Source organism: Ovis canadensis, chromosome 20 (genome assembly GCF_042477335.2).
Source record: "Ovis canadensis isolate MfBH-ARS-UI-01 breed Bighorn chromosome 20, ARS-UI_OviCan_v2, whole genome shotgun sequence".
Classification (NCBI taxonomy): Eukaryota; Metazoa; Chordata; class Mammalia; order Artiodactyla; family Bovidae; genus Ovis; species Ovis canadensis.
The window spans coordinates 18,261,075-18,276,665 of record NC_091264.1 but is presented as its reverse complement, the minus strand read 5'-3'; the positions used below and the strand labels follow the sequence as shown (position 1 = coordinate 18,276,665).

The following is a 15,591-nucleotide window of genomic DNA, read 5'->3' as shown; positions in this document are numbered from 1 at the left end:
TCTGGGCTGTATAGTCCATTGAATTCTCGAGGCAAGAATACTGGAGTGGGTAGCCTTTCCCGTCCCAGCAGATCTTCCCAACCCAGGGATCGAACCCAGGTCTCCTGCATTGCACGCAGATTCTTTACCAGCTGAGCCACAAGGGAAGCCCAAGAATACTGGAGTGGGTAGCCTATCCCTTCTCGAGCAGATCTTCCAACCCAGAAGTCGAACCAGAGTCTCCTGCATTGCAGGTGGATTCTTTACCAGCTGAGCTATCAGGGAAGCCGAGAAAGGTGCTCAGTAAATAGCAGATATTATTAATTATTACTGCCATAGAAAGGAAACATGATTCCCAGCCACTATATATATTTTTAGATTTTCTCTCCATTGTTTTATTTTTTTTAATTGTACTAAAATATACATGCTCTTGGGCTTCCCTGATGACTCAGATGGTAAAGAACCCACCTGCAATGTAGGAAACCCAGGTTCAATCCCTGGGTTGGGAAGATACCCTGGAGAAGGGAATGGTTACCCACTCTAGTATTCTTGCTGGAGAATTTCATGGACAGAGGAGCCTGGGGGGCTACAGTCTGTGGGGTTTCAGAGTTGGACATGACTGAGCAACTAACACTTTCACACATAAGATTTACCATGCTAACCATTCTGAAATGTCCAGTTGCGTGGTGTGTTTGTATGAAGTCACTCAGTCACGTCCGACTCTTTGTGACCCCATGGACTGTAGCCTGCCAGGCTCCTCTGTCCATGGGATTTTTCAAGCAAATAGAATGAGTTTCCATTTCCTTCTCCACGGGATCGTCCCATCCCAGGGATCGAACCCGGATCTGCATTGAAGGCAGATTCTTTCCCACTGAACCACCTGGGAAACCTGTTGTGTGGTGTTAACTGCATTCACACTGTTGTGTGGCCATCACCACCATCCATCCCCAGAACTCCTTTCATCTTGACAACTGAAACCCCACGCCCAATAAACAGGAACTCCCCACTGTCCTTCCCCCAGCGCATGGGCAGCCAGCATCCTGTCTCCTGTCTATGAATGGGACTACCCTGAGTGTGTCCTGTAAGGGAAATCATGCAGCCTTTCTATTTTGTGACTGGCTTATTATTTCACTGAGAAAAATGTTTTCTCAGGCTTTACTCATAGCCTGTGTCAAAGGGTCCTTTTTAAGGCTGAGTAGTGCTCCGTTGTATGTCTGTGCCCCTTTTTGCTATCCATTTACCCATCGGTAGACACTTGGTGCGTGTTCATGCTTGAGCTGTTGTGAGTCGTGTTGCTGTAAGCGTGGGGGCAGGCATCTCTTCCAGACTCTCCGATCAGTTTCTGTGAGTATATGCCCAGAAGTGTGATTGCTAGGTAACATGGTAACTCTATTTCTAGTTTTTTGAGAAACCTCCATACTGTTTTGCACATGGACTATAATATTTTACATTCCCACCAATAGGTCATGAAGGCTTCAGTTTCTCTACATCCTTGCCAACAATTGTTATTTTCTGATTTTTGTTTTTGATAATAACCATCCTAATGGGTACACAGTGGTATCTCATTTGGGTCTTCATTTCCATTTTCCAAATGAGCATCTTTTCATGTGCTATAGCCAGTGCATTTTAAAAGTAATGAAAATTATTAAAATTAAGTGGCCAAAGAAGTATAGCCGTTAAGTTACATATTTCATTTAGGTCTGAATTCAAAGATGCTTTTATAACTCTGAAATTTCAAACAGTGTTATACTGAATCATAGTATGTTCAGATTCAGTTTGATTTAAGACAGTTTTTTTTTCCCCCCTTCATGGAAGACTGTGAAAGGCCTAGTAATAAACTTTATAACTATCAAAGACCAGTGATTTTTGTGAGTAACTTTATTCCTTCACCTTTCCTAACAAATGGCCTTAAGAATAATAATAGTTTTTGTTAAGAAATGGTATTTAATATGCATTAGAACTGAGAAGCATCTCTCGGTGCACGAACGTCGGCGTGTACCCCGCACACTCTCAGAGGTGCGAAATGTTACTGTGGGTACTGTTTGGGACAAATCGGTTACTCTCTGTAGCAGGATGAGCCTTTAAGTTAAGATTAAGATTCGAATGTGTCCTGGCTTCTGCCCTGTAGACTCAGTCTCCTGTGCATCAGGGCTGCAGCGGCAGCACTTTGGTTGCAGTATATGTATATCCTCGTGGAGACATGTAACGATACTGACCTGTCCTGAGTTGACACCCATGGCCCCCTTATCCTTCTTTTAGTTCTATTTTATATTGTACTGACTTTCACTTTTTAAAAGTTTACCAAGATACATGGATGCTTTCTAGAGATCCTGGTCAGGGGAGCCTGGTAGGCTCTTTCTTTTTTTAAACCTTTCACATTTTATTCACGAATATGTGTTCATTCTAACTCAAGCCTCATATCTCAGAGATGCAGACATCACTTGTCACTTCAGTGTTGTTTTAAAGAAGAAAAAGGGAACTAATCTTGCTACTGAGGACCTACTGTGTGCCAGCTGCCGTGCTAGGTGTTTTTTTGTATTTGTAGTGTTGAAGATGTTTATAACATTCAAAGAATTTCTTCCATGTGTTATTTAATCCTCCTTGCATTGCTGTGAGGTGGGATATGTTAGGTTGCCCCCTTTTGTACATGACGGAACAAAGGCCCAGAAACGTTGAAATAGCTGCGTGGGGCCAGGCAGCCATCATCTGCGAAGACAGGTTTTCATTGATGCAAAGCCCCGACTTTATGTTAGAGAATCTAGTGTGCGTTGTTGGCTCTTACCACGTCCTTGAAGAATGAAGATGAGAGACGCTCTGCTACAGTCTCATGACTTCACAGAGTATTTGTAGATACCAACTATGAGTGCTTAAAATAGTGACAGGAAGATGCTTTTTCTTTTTGTAGAAGATAAAAAGATTTGATTGTCCATTCTGGTCCTTTAAAAAGTAAGCTGATTGTTTGTCAAACATAGCCAACTTGTCATTGTAAGTTCCCTAGGATCTTTTGTAAGTAAACTAGGAAGCCCTGTTTTCTTTCTTTCGACTGTAGAATGCAGTCACCATTTGTGAGGGCGGCCTGAGTTAAAGGACCCATGTCAGCAGCATTTTTACTTGCACTGTGTGATGTTGCTCCTGGTTGTCACGCTCTTTGTAAGATAAAATAACTGCTACTTGTTTTTATATAAGCTCTTAAAGATCTGTTTGTGTAAAGAACTTGACATTGTCTTATAGGTTGGTTCAATAGTACCGATTTGCTTTATGTAAGATTTTCTCTTTAAAAACAGTTTGTGTATTCAGGTGTTTATAGTTCTTCAGTAATTAAACCTCTTTCTTTGAATTTTATATAAAGTTTGAACTTGCCTAGAATATTTTTCTTCAGTAATACAAGGGTGAACTAGAGTATAGGCTGTTATAATTACTGAATTTAAATTGAAAACAGACTTTAAGTCTGTTTACTGTTTGAAGACTTTAGTAAAGTCTCTTTAAAACATAATATGTTTCAAGATGGTTTTTGTTGATCTGAACACTGTCTGTGGCCATCTGGTTTATGACCCTGGGACTTTGTTGTATTTTTTTGGTTTGTGTCTTCACTTTGAAATGAATTGGATGGAGGTTGGTACCAGTCACACAGGTCTCTAAAGCCATCTTAAAAACTGAGCATATGAGTTTACCCCTGCTGTGAAAGTGCAGGTGACTGGAGCAGTGGCATGCACTGCTGAATAGGCACCATGTGAGATAGCTGTTACACCTAATTCTCAGCGTCTGTCTGCCTCTTTCCATATGATACAATTAATTCTATGCAAGGTACTGAAGACAGAAAAAATTATTCGTGATTTTCTCTGTTCTATGGGTGGTGCTGATTGAGGCAAAAGAAAACTTTAAAAATGTTTACAACCTAGTGTCAAACTCATAGCCCTCAGGACTACATAGGCCTTCACTGCAGTGATGGGTTATTTAGATGAGTTACAACACGCTGCTTTTGACTGGCCTTGACTTTGAATTATAATAACAGAAAGCTTGGGCATTTTCTTTGTTCCTAATATTTGAAGAATTAATTTTTCTGTTCTTCAAATTGTAAATATAATGTTTTATTTCACTAAGACATAGCTTGAAATATTTGAAGTAGTAAGTGTATATAACATATTGTAGAAGAAAACACTGTTTTTGCTGGAATAGCAAAAGATGACATAATAGATTTTTGCACTAGAGGAATATAAGAGTTATACAGTGGTTTCTATTTGTAGACCATGGTAAACTGATTAATTTTAAATGTATATTTTAGGATTTTACATATTTTCATATATACGTCCATATGATTTGTATTCAGTTATTTAAACCCTGATTCAGTCACTCTGATAGAAATTGATTTAAATGTAGTGAAAGTGAAAGCCAGGTCCCTGATGGTACCATGTTCAAGTTTTAAGTGGCTTTTGACAGTCACGTCATTCATTATTTTAAAGCCTTAGGTCTCTCATTAGTAAGCATATAAGATATCCACTGAGATAAATGCTTATGATTTTCAAACTAAAGGAGAATTTTTTCTGTCACCTCTAAAAAATCTTTTAAAGATGATTTAATGCAAATGAAACTTGGAGTTTATTTGCTGGGTCCAAATAAATTAGCTTTTTAAAATTTACAGTTTTTTAAAAAATACTGGAACTTATTTCCTAAACATACAAAAAAACCTTTTCAAATAATCTTTTGAATATAGAGCTAAAAGTGAATTACCTTGTTTCATTCATTTTTATTTTTTCTTGATTTAAGTAGTAGTATTTGGTAATCATTCTTTTAAAAAACTAGGGAAAGATGTGTAACACTAATGGATTGTAATTAGTAAGCTTGGGTATGGGAGGAGTCGTTGAAAGTCATACCATTTTAGAGTACGTAAATTAATGGCACAGTAACTCTTTCAGAAGTACATTTGCGTTTATTGATTCTTCCTTACAGAATGTGACAGTGATGATAACCTGGGTATAAAAAGTGCTTCAGTGGGAGAAGAATTCAGATCTGCAGAAGGTAACCTAATGGAGTTAACCCTTCACCTACTTGATTCTATGTTTTTTAACTTCTTCCTCTCTTTCTTCATCCCCCTCCTCCCGCTGTGTTTTGTTCTGTGTTTTAAAGCTGTTCTTTCATTTAAAGGATAGTTTGCGTTTCCTTGTGTAAGGTGATTTAGGGCCAGGATGAGTGCGGTTTTGCCGGAGCCCATCCGCACTCTTGTGTAAGTGTGGGCTGTGCTGCTGCTTTCTCACTCCAAGAACAGTGGTTGTGACACAGATGGTATAGATCCTGCCCCACCCCGCAGCCAAACCTAAAATAATCATTTTTTGACCCTTTGCATAAAAAGGTTGCTGTCCTGGGGCTAAGAAAGGATTTTGGTTTCCTAATTTTTATTTAAATAGTATTAAATTAAAAATATTAAAAGTTATGCAGTGGAAGTACGAAAGCAAGCACTTATATCTGAATATTACAAGATTTTTTTCTATAAATTAGTTATGTTTCCCTTCACAGGTTTAAGAGAACTTTTTATATTACTTCACATCAAATCATTTACCAACTGCCACTGTTTGGTTGTGATGTAAGTCCCAGCTTTTACTGTGGTTTTTCCATAACAAATTGTGCTTTTTAATAATCCTGGGCAGGAAATGAAACAACAGGATTTTGGAACATAAGCTTACTGAAAGTTGAAACTCTCATATTGGCATCTTTGACATTCAGGAACAATAGTAGGAGTCTTTTTTTTTTTTTTTTTAATTTTTTGACCACGCCACACAGCATGTGGGATCTTAGTTCCTCCACCAGGGATAGAACCCATGCCCTCTGCAGTGGAAGCGTGGAGTCTTAGCCACTGGACGCCCAGGGAATTGCCACAGTAGGAGTCTCAATATACGTTCCAACATGGTGTTTGTTGGTGGAGATTTGAGAGTGGAAATGTCTACTTAGGGAAGGAGACGTGGCAAAACAGGCGCGCAGAACGGCCTGCTGCTGCACTTCTGTGTGCTGGCGCTGCTCCAGAGCACAGTGGATCTGACTGGGAGCACACTTTGTGCTGTTTGGGGCAGGGAATTGAGTCTGGCAGAGGAATTGGTTCTATTCAGTGCAGGTTCTATTCAGAGAAGACTGATCTTTCTCATATTCAAAATTCATTAGTTAAACAAAATTGGCAGTAAGTCAGTGACTTAATTGGAAGCAAGTTTTCTGACCAGCTTGTTTTCCCAACATGGTCTTGCGAGGTCTGGCTCGGTGCTAAGCAGCCACGTAATGACATGTTAAACAGATGAGAGAACGTTTGTGAGTTTTAAACAGAAACTGCCAGCTAAGTTGTTGGTGAAGTCCACGAAAAGAGAAATACCACTAGCACCTAAGTACTTCAGACTTCCCAGTCTTCCCTTACTACCCATGACTAATCCCATGGAAAATGCCAAACAAAATTACAGCTTTTAAACAACCACACTTGAGAAACATCCGCAGTCCTGTGGGCTCCGAGCTAACCCAGGAAATCTGAGATCTGTATCACTGAATATGTATCAGAATTTCTAGCATTTTGTATCTATGTTATACATTTTATGGCTGGGAGATTTTGATAGTTTTTACATTTTTATCACTTCTTAGTTTGGAAAAAGTATTACATTAGTGGATTCAAGTAAAGATACTTTAAACTTTTAATTAATTGTCCTATGAAGCAGAGATATAATGCTCCAATTCCAAGAAAAATCAAAGTGGTGTCGTGTGTTTTCATTTCCTGCTTTATGTGAAATGAATATGAGAAGCACACAGTGTCCACTTGTAAGTTACTGAGCCGTGGCCCCCTCTGTACTTGCCTCCAGTGCCTTCCTTTCCCTTCCTTCTCACCCAGCAAGAACCAGCTCAAATATCCTCTTAGGTTGAATTGCCACATTGTAGACAGTTTTGTATGATCGCTGCCTCTTAGATCTTCCATCTTTAGAGAAAGCTAACTGCTCCCATCTCTAGACTTCCTCTGGGTTTAAACATTGTTGTGTTTGTATTTCTCATGTCCACCAGACTGTGAGCCAGTCAAGGAGTAGGATCATGTTTTATTTATCTTTATTTCAGTAACACCTAGCACAGGGTTTAAGCACTAAATGATTGTTGAATAAATAAACTTCTAACAAATTAGGGCTGCTAGGACCCAGCTCCCTATAACTGGATAAAGGAAATTAAGACAGAAACCATTTGGCTGGAGAATATTGGGTGATTGAGTTGACCCTGCACCATGGAAGCAAAGTGACGTTCTAGTCCAAACCTCATAGCAAAACTCAGAGTTTAAAACTTCTCAGATCTCTTCTCATTCCTTCTCTTCTCAACACAGCATTTTAAAAGCCTGACAAATCGGTGGTAAAAAGCAGGGTCAGTTTGCTTGTGACTTTTTGCCCTGGGAAAAGGCAGTTTCTTTTGTGGCCGTCTCCCTCCTCTGCCCCCACTGTGATTATCTCGATCTTTGTTATTTTCTGTAGACCTATCAAGAGTCTTTACCCAAGCCCATTATAAAGATCCTGGTTAGTCTCAGCTTTGCTCTCTATGAGGATATAATATAGTCCAAGTCCCTTAACTTCACTGTGTGTCAGCTTCCTCAGTTTTAAAAACAGAAATACTAGTATACCTGCCTTACTGGAGTAGCCTGGCACATGGTAAGCAGTACGTGTATAGGTTGCTGCTGCTTGTGGGAATCTTAGTTGCCCAAACAGGGATCAAACCCGTACCTTTAGTAGTGAAAGCATGGAACCAGGGAATTCCCCATAATGGTGATTATTATCATTATTCACTGTTTACCTGCACCTAAGATCTGCTCTGAAGTATACACGTTCAATAGAGATATTCTGACCCAAATCCCTGGAAAAGAAGTAAGACAGCATTATGTGGGTTGCTGCTAATGTAAAACCATCTTTCTGTAAATGTCAGCAGTTTGCCTAAGAGTTCCTTCAACTAATAGCAGTTGTCATACAATTATAACAAATAGTAAAACTATAACATAAACAGTCAAACAGTATAACTCTGTGAAAGTGAAAGTGTGGTCAGTCGTGTCTGACTCTTTGTGATCCCATGGACTGTCGCCTACCAGGCTCCTCAGTCCATGGGGTTTTCCAGGCAACAGTACTGGATTGGGCTGCCATTTCCTTCTCCAGGGGATCTTCCCCACCCAGGGCTCGAACCCAGGTCTCCCGCATTGTAGACAGACGCTTTACCGCCTGAGCCACCAGGGAAGCCCTCTGTGGCCAGTTTAAAGAATAGAGAAAGAAGAGACTGCTGTGTTCAGTTTTTTTTACTTGAATTGTGTATGAAACAAACCTAACACATTTAAAATTGCTGTTAATTTTAACAACCTATAAGAGTTAGAATATTTCCCCTATTTTTCATAAAAACTTAGTTTTCCAAACATTTAGTAATTTGCTTTCAGATTCATAGCCTCCAAATGAGTGGAGCATGATTTAGTATAGGCCTTCTAACTCCTGCTGCTGAGTTCTTTCTTAGTCATATTACCTCTCTTTCAAAGAGAATGAAATAAAGGCAGAGAGAAAAGAGAATAAGGGAAATACAGACTTAGCCATAACAGAGAAAAACAAGGACATATTTGCTGTAAGTGTTCTGTATTTCTTCATGTAGCTTTGAATCACTGTCTAAATTTCTTATCATTTCAACCTGAAGGATTCCCTTGGCATCTCTTGGAGGGCAGATTTGCTAGTAACAGATTCCTTTAGTTTTTGTCTGGGAAGGTCTTGATTACTTCTCCATTCTTTCTAGATATAGAATTCTTACTTGACAGATTTTTGTTTGTTTTCTCTTACAGCGTTTTAAATATGTTCTCTCACTGTCTTCTGGCCTCCATGATTTTTATGAGAAATAAGCTGTTCATCTTATTAAAAACGGCTTACACATGATGAGTTGCTTTTCTCTTGCTGCTTCTGTTGACTTTGGCTTTTGACAGTGTAACTATAACATGTCTTCAACATGAATCTCTTTGAGTTTCTCCTGTTTGGAGTTTGTTGGGCTTCTTGGATGTGTAGATTCATATCTTTTATCAAATTTGGAACATTTAAAAATCTGTTGATTCTTTTTTCTGTCTGCTTAATTTTGTTAAACTCCTGTAACAAATTTTTTCATTTTAGTTGTACTTTTCAGCTCCAGAATTTCTATTTGGTGGCCTTTCATAATATCCACCTCTTTATGATATTCTCATTTTGTTCATACGTTGTTTTCCTAATTTCCTTTACTGTTTTGCTCATGGTTTACTCTAGGTCTTAGAACATAAGACAGTTGGTTTAAAGTCTTTGCTTAGTAAATTCAATATCTAAGTGTCCTCAGGGACGGTTTAATTCAATTTTTTTCACTTTGTATACTTTACTGTTTCTTTGTATTATTTGTGTTTTTGATGAAAATTGGATGTGCAAATATTATAATGTAGTACTTTGGAAATCAGATTCTCTGTCTTCCCCTTGGTGTGCTGTTTGTGATTGTCGAAGGCTGTAGTTGTCCATGTGCTTCGTTCCAGATTATTTTTGCAAAAACTGTATTCCTTGTTACGTTTGGTCATTGAAGTCTCTGTTCCTTTAGCTTGTTTTCAACTATTGTTTTGACAGAGATTTCCTTGAATACCAGGAGCAAACAGCAGTCTCTCCTGAGCTTCAGCTGTGTGCTAGCACCTTCAGCATGTAGCCAGCTGTGCGCTGGGCCTGGTGGCACAGTGGTAAAGAATCTGTCTGCACTGCAGGAGCCACAGGAGACTCAGGTTCCATGCCCAGGTCGGGAAGATCCCCTGGTGGAGGAAATGGCAGCTCCCTCCAGTATTCTTGCCTGGGAAATTCTATGGATGGAGGAGTCTGGCGGGCCAAAGAGTCCAACATAGCTGAAGTGACTTAGCACGCAAGCGTGCACTGAGCCTGCGGACCAGCCAGTGGTGAAGGCTCAGTGTCTTCTCAGGCATTTGCTGAGCATGCATCCTTTACTGGCTGTGTGCCTGGTTTCTGAACTCTCCAGGACACAGAGGCACTTTTGAATGCCCTAATTTCCCAGGGAAATTCTCTTCATGGCTTTTCCTCCCAGATATCAGGTGTTCTATTGTATGTCTCACCCGTCATCTTTTACCCCAGGCCATGGGCTTTTTGTCTGCCTCACAGTGTTTCTGAGCCATGCAGACTGCTTTTCTCCTCAGTGTGGGGCCTGAGCTTGGTAAAATAGATGATGCCTTCAGATACAGGATAGAGCAAAAGCAGTAAGTTGTGACTTCTGCTCTGCTCTGCCTGGAGCCAGGGACGAGGGTCCCACACCACGAGTATGGGCTGCTGCAGGGAGGGATAGGGAGGTGGTGGGGAAAGGGCAAGTGAAGATACCACTAGGCTTTCCTGCTGTGTTTTTTTTTAAATTATTTTATTTATTTTTGGCTGCACTGGGTCTCTGTTGCTTTTGTGTGGGCTTTCTCGAGTTGCAGTGAGCAGGGCCTGCTCTTCATTGCTGTGTACGGGCTTCTCGTTGCGCTGGCTTCTCTTGCTGTGGGGTACAGGCCCAGTGGTTGTGATGCGTGGGCTTAGTTGCTCTGAGGTGGGTGGAATCTTTCTAGATCAGGGATGGAACCGTGTCCCCTGCATTGGCAGGTAGATTCCTATCCACTTCACCACCAGGGCAGTCCCCGTACTGGTGTTTGTGTGATCTTTGTCTTGATTCAGTGTTTGCTTCGTTGCTGTGACCCTTTGAGGATTTTCCAAACTTTTGAGAAAGTTGTTTCTGCCCAACAGTTTAGGCGTGTATTTCTGTGTTTTATGTGGAAGGACGGGTGTTTGGAGCTACCTGTTCCACTAATTTGTTGAATATTCACTCTAGGACCTATTCTTTCTCTTCATGTCAGTTTTGGAGAATAATGTTTTGCAAGAAATTTGTCCATTTTACCTTGGTTGTCAAATGTACCAGTGTAAAGTTGTTCATAGTAGTATTCCTTTATTATATATTTTTTTCTTTAGGATCGCTGATGATATCATCTCATTTTTCCCCTAATATTGGTAATTTTTGTTTTCCTCTTCACTGACTTGAAGTTTATCTGTTTATTTGGTCATTTCAAAGAGTGAACTGTTTTTAGTTAATTCCTCTCCTTTTGGTCTGCTCTCCATTTCATTGATTTCTGCTCTTTATTATTTCCTTCCTTCTACTTTGAGCTTAAATTTTGTCATCTTTTATAGCTTTTTAATGTGACGCTTAGACTGTTGATTGAATTTTTTTATTGTTTTTTAAATGTAAACATTTAAAGATGTTTATTTCCCTCTAAGCCAGGATAAGCAAGCTTTAAGCTTTTTCTGTAAAATATTAGATAGTAAATATTTTAGGCTTTGTAGTTCCTGTGGTCTCTGTTAGTTATTCAACTCTGCTATTATAGCATGGAAGCAGCCATTCTCAATACATGAGCAAAGGAGTGTGAAGTACACGTGAAATTGACAGAAGTTACTCGTGGACTGGATTTGGCCCACAGACTGTAGTTTGTCAGCTTTCTACTTTTTACTGTGTTCCACAACCTAGACAGCATATTCAAAAGCAGAGACATTACTTTGCCAACAAAGGTCCATTTAGTCAAAGCTATGGTTTTTCTAGTAGTCATGGATGGATGTGAGAATTGGACTATAAAGAAAGCTGAGTGTCAAAAGAATAGATGCTTTTGAACTGCAGTGTTGGAGAAGACTCTTGAGAGTCTGTTGGACTGCAAGGAGATCAAACCAGTCCATCCTAAAGGAAATCAGTCCTGAATATTCATTGGAAGGACTGATGGTGAAGCTGAAGCTCCAATACTTTGGCCACCTGATGTGAAGAACTGACTCACTGGGAAAGACTGAAGGCAGGAGGAGCAGGGGACAACAGAGGATGAGATGGTTGGATGGCATCACCAACTCGATGGACATGAGTTTGAGTAAACTGCAGGAGTTGGTGATGGACAGGGAAGCCTGGCGTGCTACAGTCCATGGGGTCACAAAGAGTTGGATACGACTGAGTAACTGAACTGACTGTGTTCCACAAATTTTCATGTTTTTACTATCAGTTTGAAATATTTCCTAATTTTCCTTATATTGTCTCCTTTGATCTATTGACTCTTTAGATATATTGTTGAATTTACAAATATTAATATTTGAACGTCTTATTATTTCTAATATAATTTTGTTGTGGTAAGAGAATATACTCTGTAAAACTTAAAACTTTTGATTTTTATTGAGACTTACATGGCTCAACCTGTGGTCTATCTTGATGAATATTCTGTATGCACTTGAAAAGAATTATTTCTGTGTTTTTTGAGTAAAGGACTTTATCAATGTCAGTTAGGTCAAGGTGGTTGATAATACCAGATCTTCATCCTCAGTGATTTTTTTTTTAATCTAGTTAACCTATCAGTTACCACAGTAGTAACAGTGAGCTTCTTCATCAAGGATTGTAGATTTATTTTTTCTCTTTAGTTCTGTCAGTTTGTATTTTGTGTTTTGCAGTTGTTTTTAGTTGCATACACATTTCTGATGTGTCTTCCTAATGAACTGATCTGTTTAGCGTTATGATACTATGAACTGTTCTTTATCTCTGGTAATATCTTTTATCATAAAAATTGTTGGTCTGATAGTAACATAGCTACTCAAGCTTTCTTATGCTTAACATTTACACAGTGTATATTTTTCCATCCTTTTACTTTCAGTGTGTTTATATCTTTATTTTGAAACTTCATCTCTAAATTTGATTCTAAATTTGAAACTACGTCTCTCAGTTTGATCTTACTTTTTGGTTTACTCTGACAATCTGTCCAGTTTTTTATGGTTGCTCTAAAGGTTACGATATATATTTTTTTGCTTTTGTTATAAACACTATAAGAAAATATTACTTTTTGCTCTAAACATTGCTTTGAGTTTTAAAGAAAGAAAAGAAGAAATATAGAGTTTTTAATATTTATCCACATAGTTACCATTTCAAATGACCTTTCATTCTTTCCAGTAGATTACAGTTTCTATCTGATGTCCTTTTTCTTCAGCCTAAAGAATTTCCTGTCCTATTTTATATTAATGTAATGCAGTTTTGCTAGTGTTGAATATTCTGTTTCATTTATGAAAGTATCTTTATTTTCCCTTTAATTTTGAAGTATATTTTCTCTGGCTTTAGAATTCTGGTTAACTAGTGTTTTTTTCTTCAGCACTTTAGAGCTCGAACTCCGTTTTCTTGTCTTGTGGCCGGCCTCCTTTGTTTGTCATAACAAATGACCATAATTTCTATTATTGCTCCCCTATATGCAAATATGTCATTTTTTCCCTCTACTGCTATTAATATTTCCTCTTTGTCCTTGAATTTTAGCAGTTTTTGATAATGCCCCTAGATGTAGCTGTCTTTGTATCCTGCTTGGAGTTTTCTTAGCTTCATGTTATCTCTAAGTTTATAAGTTTCCCCCAATTATTTCTTCACAATTTTTGGTCCCACTTTCTGTCTCCTTTTCTTTTGGAACTCCAGTTATGCATGTTAGATGGTTTAGATTTATCCACAGGTTTGTCATTTTCTTCCAGTATTTTTTCTCTCTTTTCCTCATAGTTGATCACTTCTATTGTCCAGTCTTCAAGTTTATTGTTCAGCCTTCTGCCACCTCCAGTGTTAAGCTGACTTAGTAAATTTTCAGTTTCAAACATGTGTTTTCTCATGTGTTGTAGAGTTTCTGCTTAGTTTTCTTTTTAATAGTTTTTATTTCTCTGTTGAGATTTTTTATCCACACAACCTTATGTCCTTGAAAATAGTTTTAACTTTTCTTCAAATCTCTTTTCTGCTAATCCCAATAGCTTGATTATGTTGCGGGGCAGTTTCTTTTGACTGCTCTTCCTCTTGACTGCGCGTCTCATTTCTTCTTTCTTTGCAAGTCACATGATTTTTGATGTATGCTAGATGTTTGTGATGTAAATTATAGATTCTCAGAATTGTGTTAACTTCCTCTGAGGAATTGTTTTTTTTCTTGTAGGTAGTTAACTTGCTGGACTTGGACACCAAACTCTCTCTCCGCCACAAGCAGCAGTCGCTTGCTTCTTTTAGCTTTCCGACTGCTCTTGCTCACCGAGAATCTTGGTTCCTCTCTCGTGTATGCAGAGTTCAGAAGTCAGCCAAGGATTTGTAGATTCGGAGGATCCTCTTCTGTTGCTTTCTCGTTTCTGCCGGGATCTCTTCTGCTGTTCCTACCCTCCTGCCGCCAGCTCCCCTTCGCACCCTCTGTCATCTGTCTAACTCAGTTTGCATCTAGTTTCACAGGGATGTAGGCATGCCCTAAGGCAAATGAGAAACAAAGCGTAAAGCTGCATATTTAGCCCTGTGTAATTCATTTATTTCAATAATTAACTTCTGTCCTGTTTCTGCCTGATTTTTGTTGTTCTTTAGTGCCTTAAAATAGTTTATAATTGTTATCTAGGGGAGAACTAATCCAGTATAAGCTGCTGCTGCTGCTGCTAAGTCACTTCAGTTGTGTCCGACTCTGTGCAACCCCATAGACTGCAGCCCACCAGGCTCCCCCATCCCTGGGATTCTCCAGGCAAGAACACTGGAGTGGGTTGCCATTTCCTCTCCAGTGCATGAAAGTGAAAAGTGAAAGTGAAGTCGCTCAGTTGCGTCCGACTCTTAGCGACCCCATAGACGGCAGCCAAGCAGGCTCCTCCGTCCATGGGATTGTCCAGGCAAGATTGCTGGAGTGGGGTGCCATCGCCTTCTCCCCAATATAAGCTACTCTGCTGTTACTGGAAGTGGAACCATTTAGTTGCTTTCGTTTTTATCCATTTTAACTGGCAGGTTTAATTCCTGTAAGTTCAGTGTAGATACTGTTTTTGTATTTATTTCTGCTATTTCATGCTTAGCTTCCTCTTTTTGTTTTTTCAAGTTGGTGTGTATGCTGCATATTTGTTTCTGTTCTTTCTGTGGTTACCTTGGCATTTTATCACATTTTTTATATGTAACTTAAAGACTAAGTGTATGTACATGTTGTCTGCCTCCATGAAACAATAAAAGGACTCTGGAACACTTCAACTCTGATCCTTTTCCCCAACTTAGATGCTGGTCCTCCAGATTTTTGGTTCTCTCTGTATATAATACACACAGAAATTGTACAAAACATCTCACAAAACAGGTGAGCATCTTTCAGATTAGAAAAGAGTATTACCAGTGGGGCTGCTCACCTAAGCACTACAATCTAGGTGGCTTAAAACAAAACACGTGTACCCCCGTGGCGGATTCATGTTGATGTATGGCAAAACCAATACAATATTGTAAAGTTAAATAATAATAATAAAATTAAATTAAAAAAGAAAAAAACAATAGAAATTGTCTCACAGTTGTTGAGTTCACCCATCCAAGGTCAAGCTGTTGGTAGGGCTGTGGTCCCGCTCCCAGATTCTGGTTGTTAATGTCAACTGTAGGTGAAGGAAAGTTGCGTGGCTCAAGGTAGCCTGGAGTTAAAACTCCCCTCCAGGTCCCACCATTCTATGCAAAACAAAGTACTCTATCAACAGAAGAAAAAATGGACTTTAGGTTGATTACGCCCAGCTCCCAGCCGGTGCAGCCTCTGGCTGATCTCCAATATTCCTTGCCCCAGCTGTTTAAGAGATAACTACTACGAACAAC

At 39.2% G+C, this 15,591-nt stretch overlaps 1 protein-coding gene across 5 annotated transcripts in view; it reads left to right on the top strand.

The window, feature by feature from the left end:
- Nucleotides 1-15,591, top strand: part of ZNF451 (zinc finger protein 451) — a 126,190-nt gene that overhangs the window by 104,671 nt on the left and 5,928 nt on the right. For 2 of the 5 annotated variants that reach the window (XM_069564062.1, XM_069564063.1), the window contains exons 14-15: nt 4,927-4,995; nt 13,949-15,097. The exons of 1 other annotated variant lie outside the window; for it this stretch is intronic. In XM_069564062.1, the coding sequence (XP_069420163.1) occupies nt 4,927-4,995; nt 13,949-13,956 (77 nt within the window). In that variant the 3' untranslated portion in view covers nt 13,957-15,097. Of the gene's footprint in view, nt 1-4,926; nt 4,996-13,948; nt 15,098-15,591 lie in introns of those variants that run through there. 2 more of the 5 variants (XM_069564065.1, XM_069564061.1) reach the window with 1 other exon arrangement.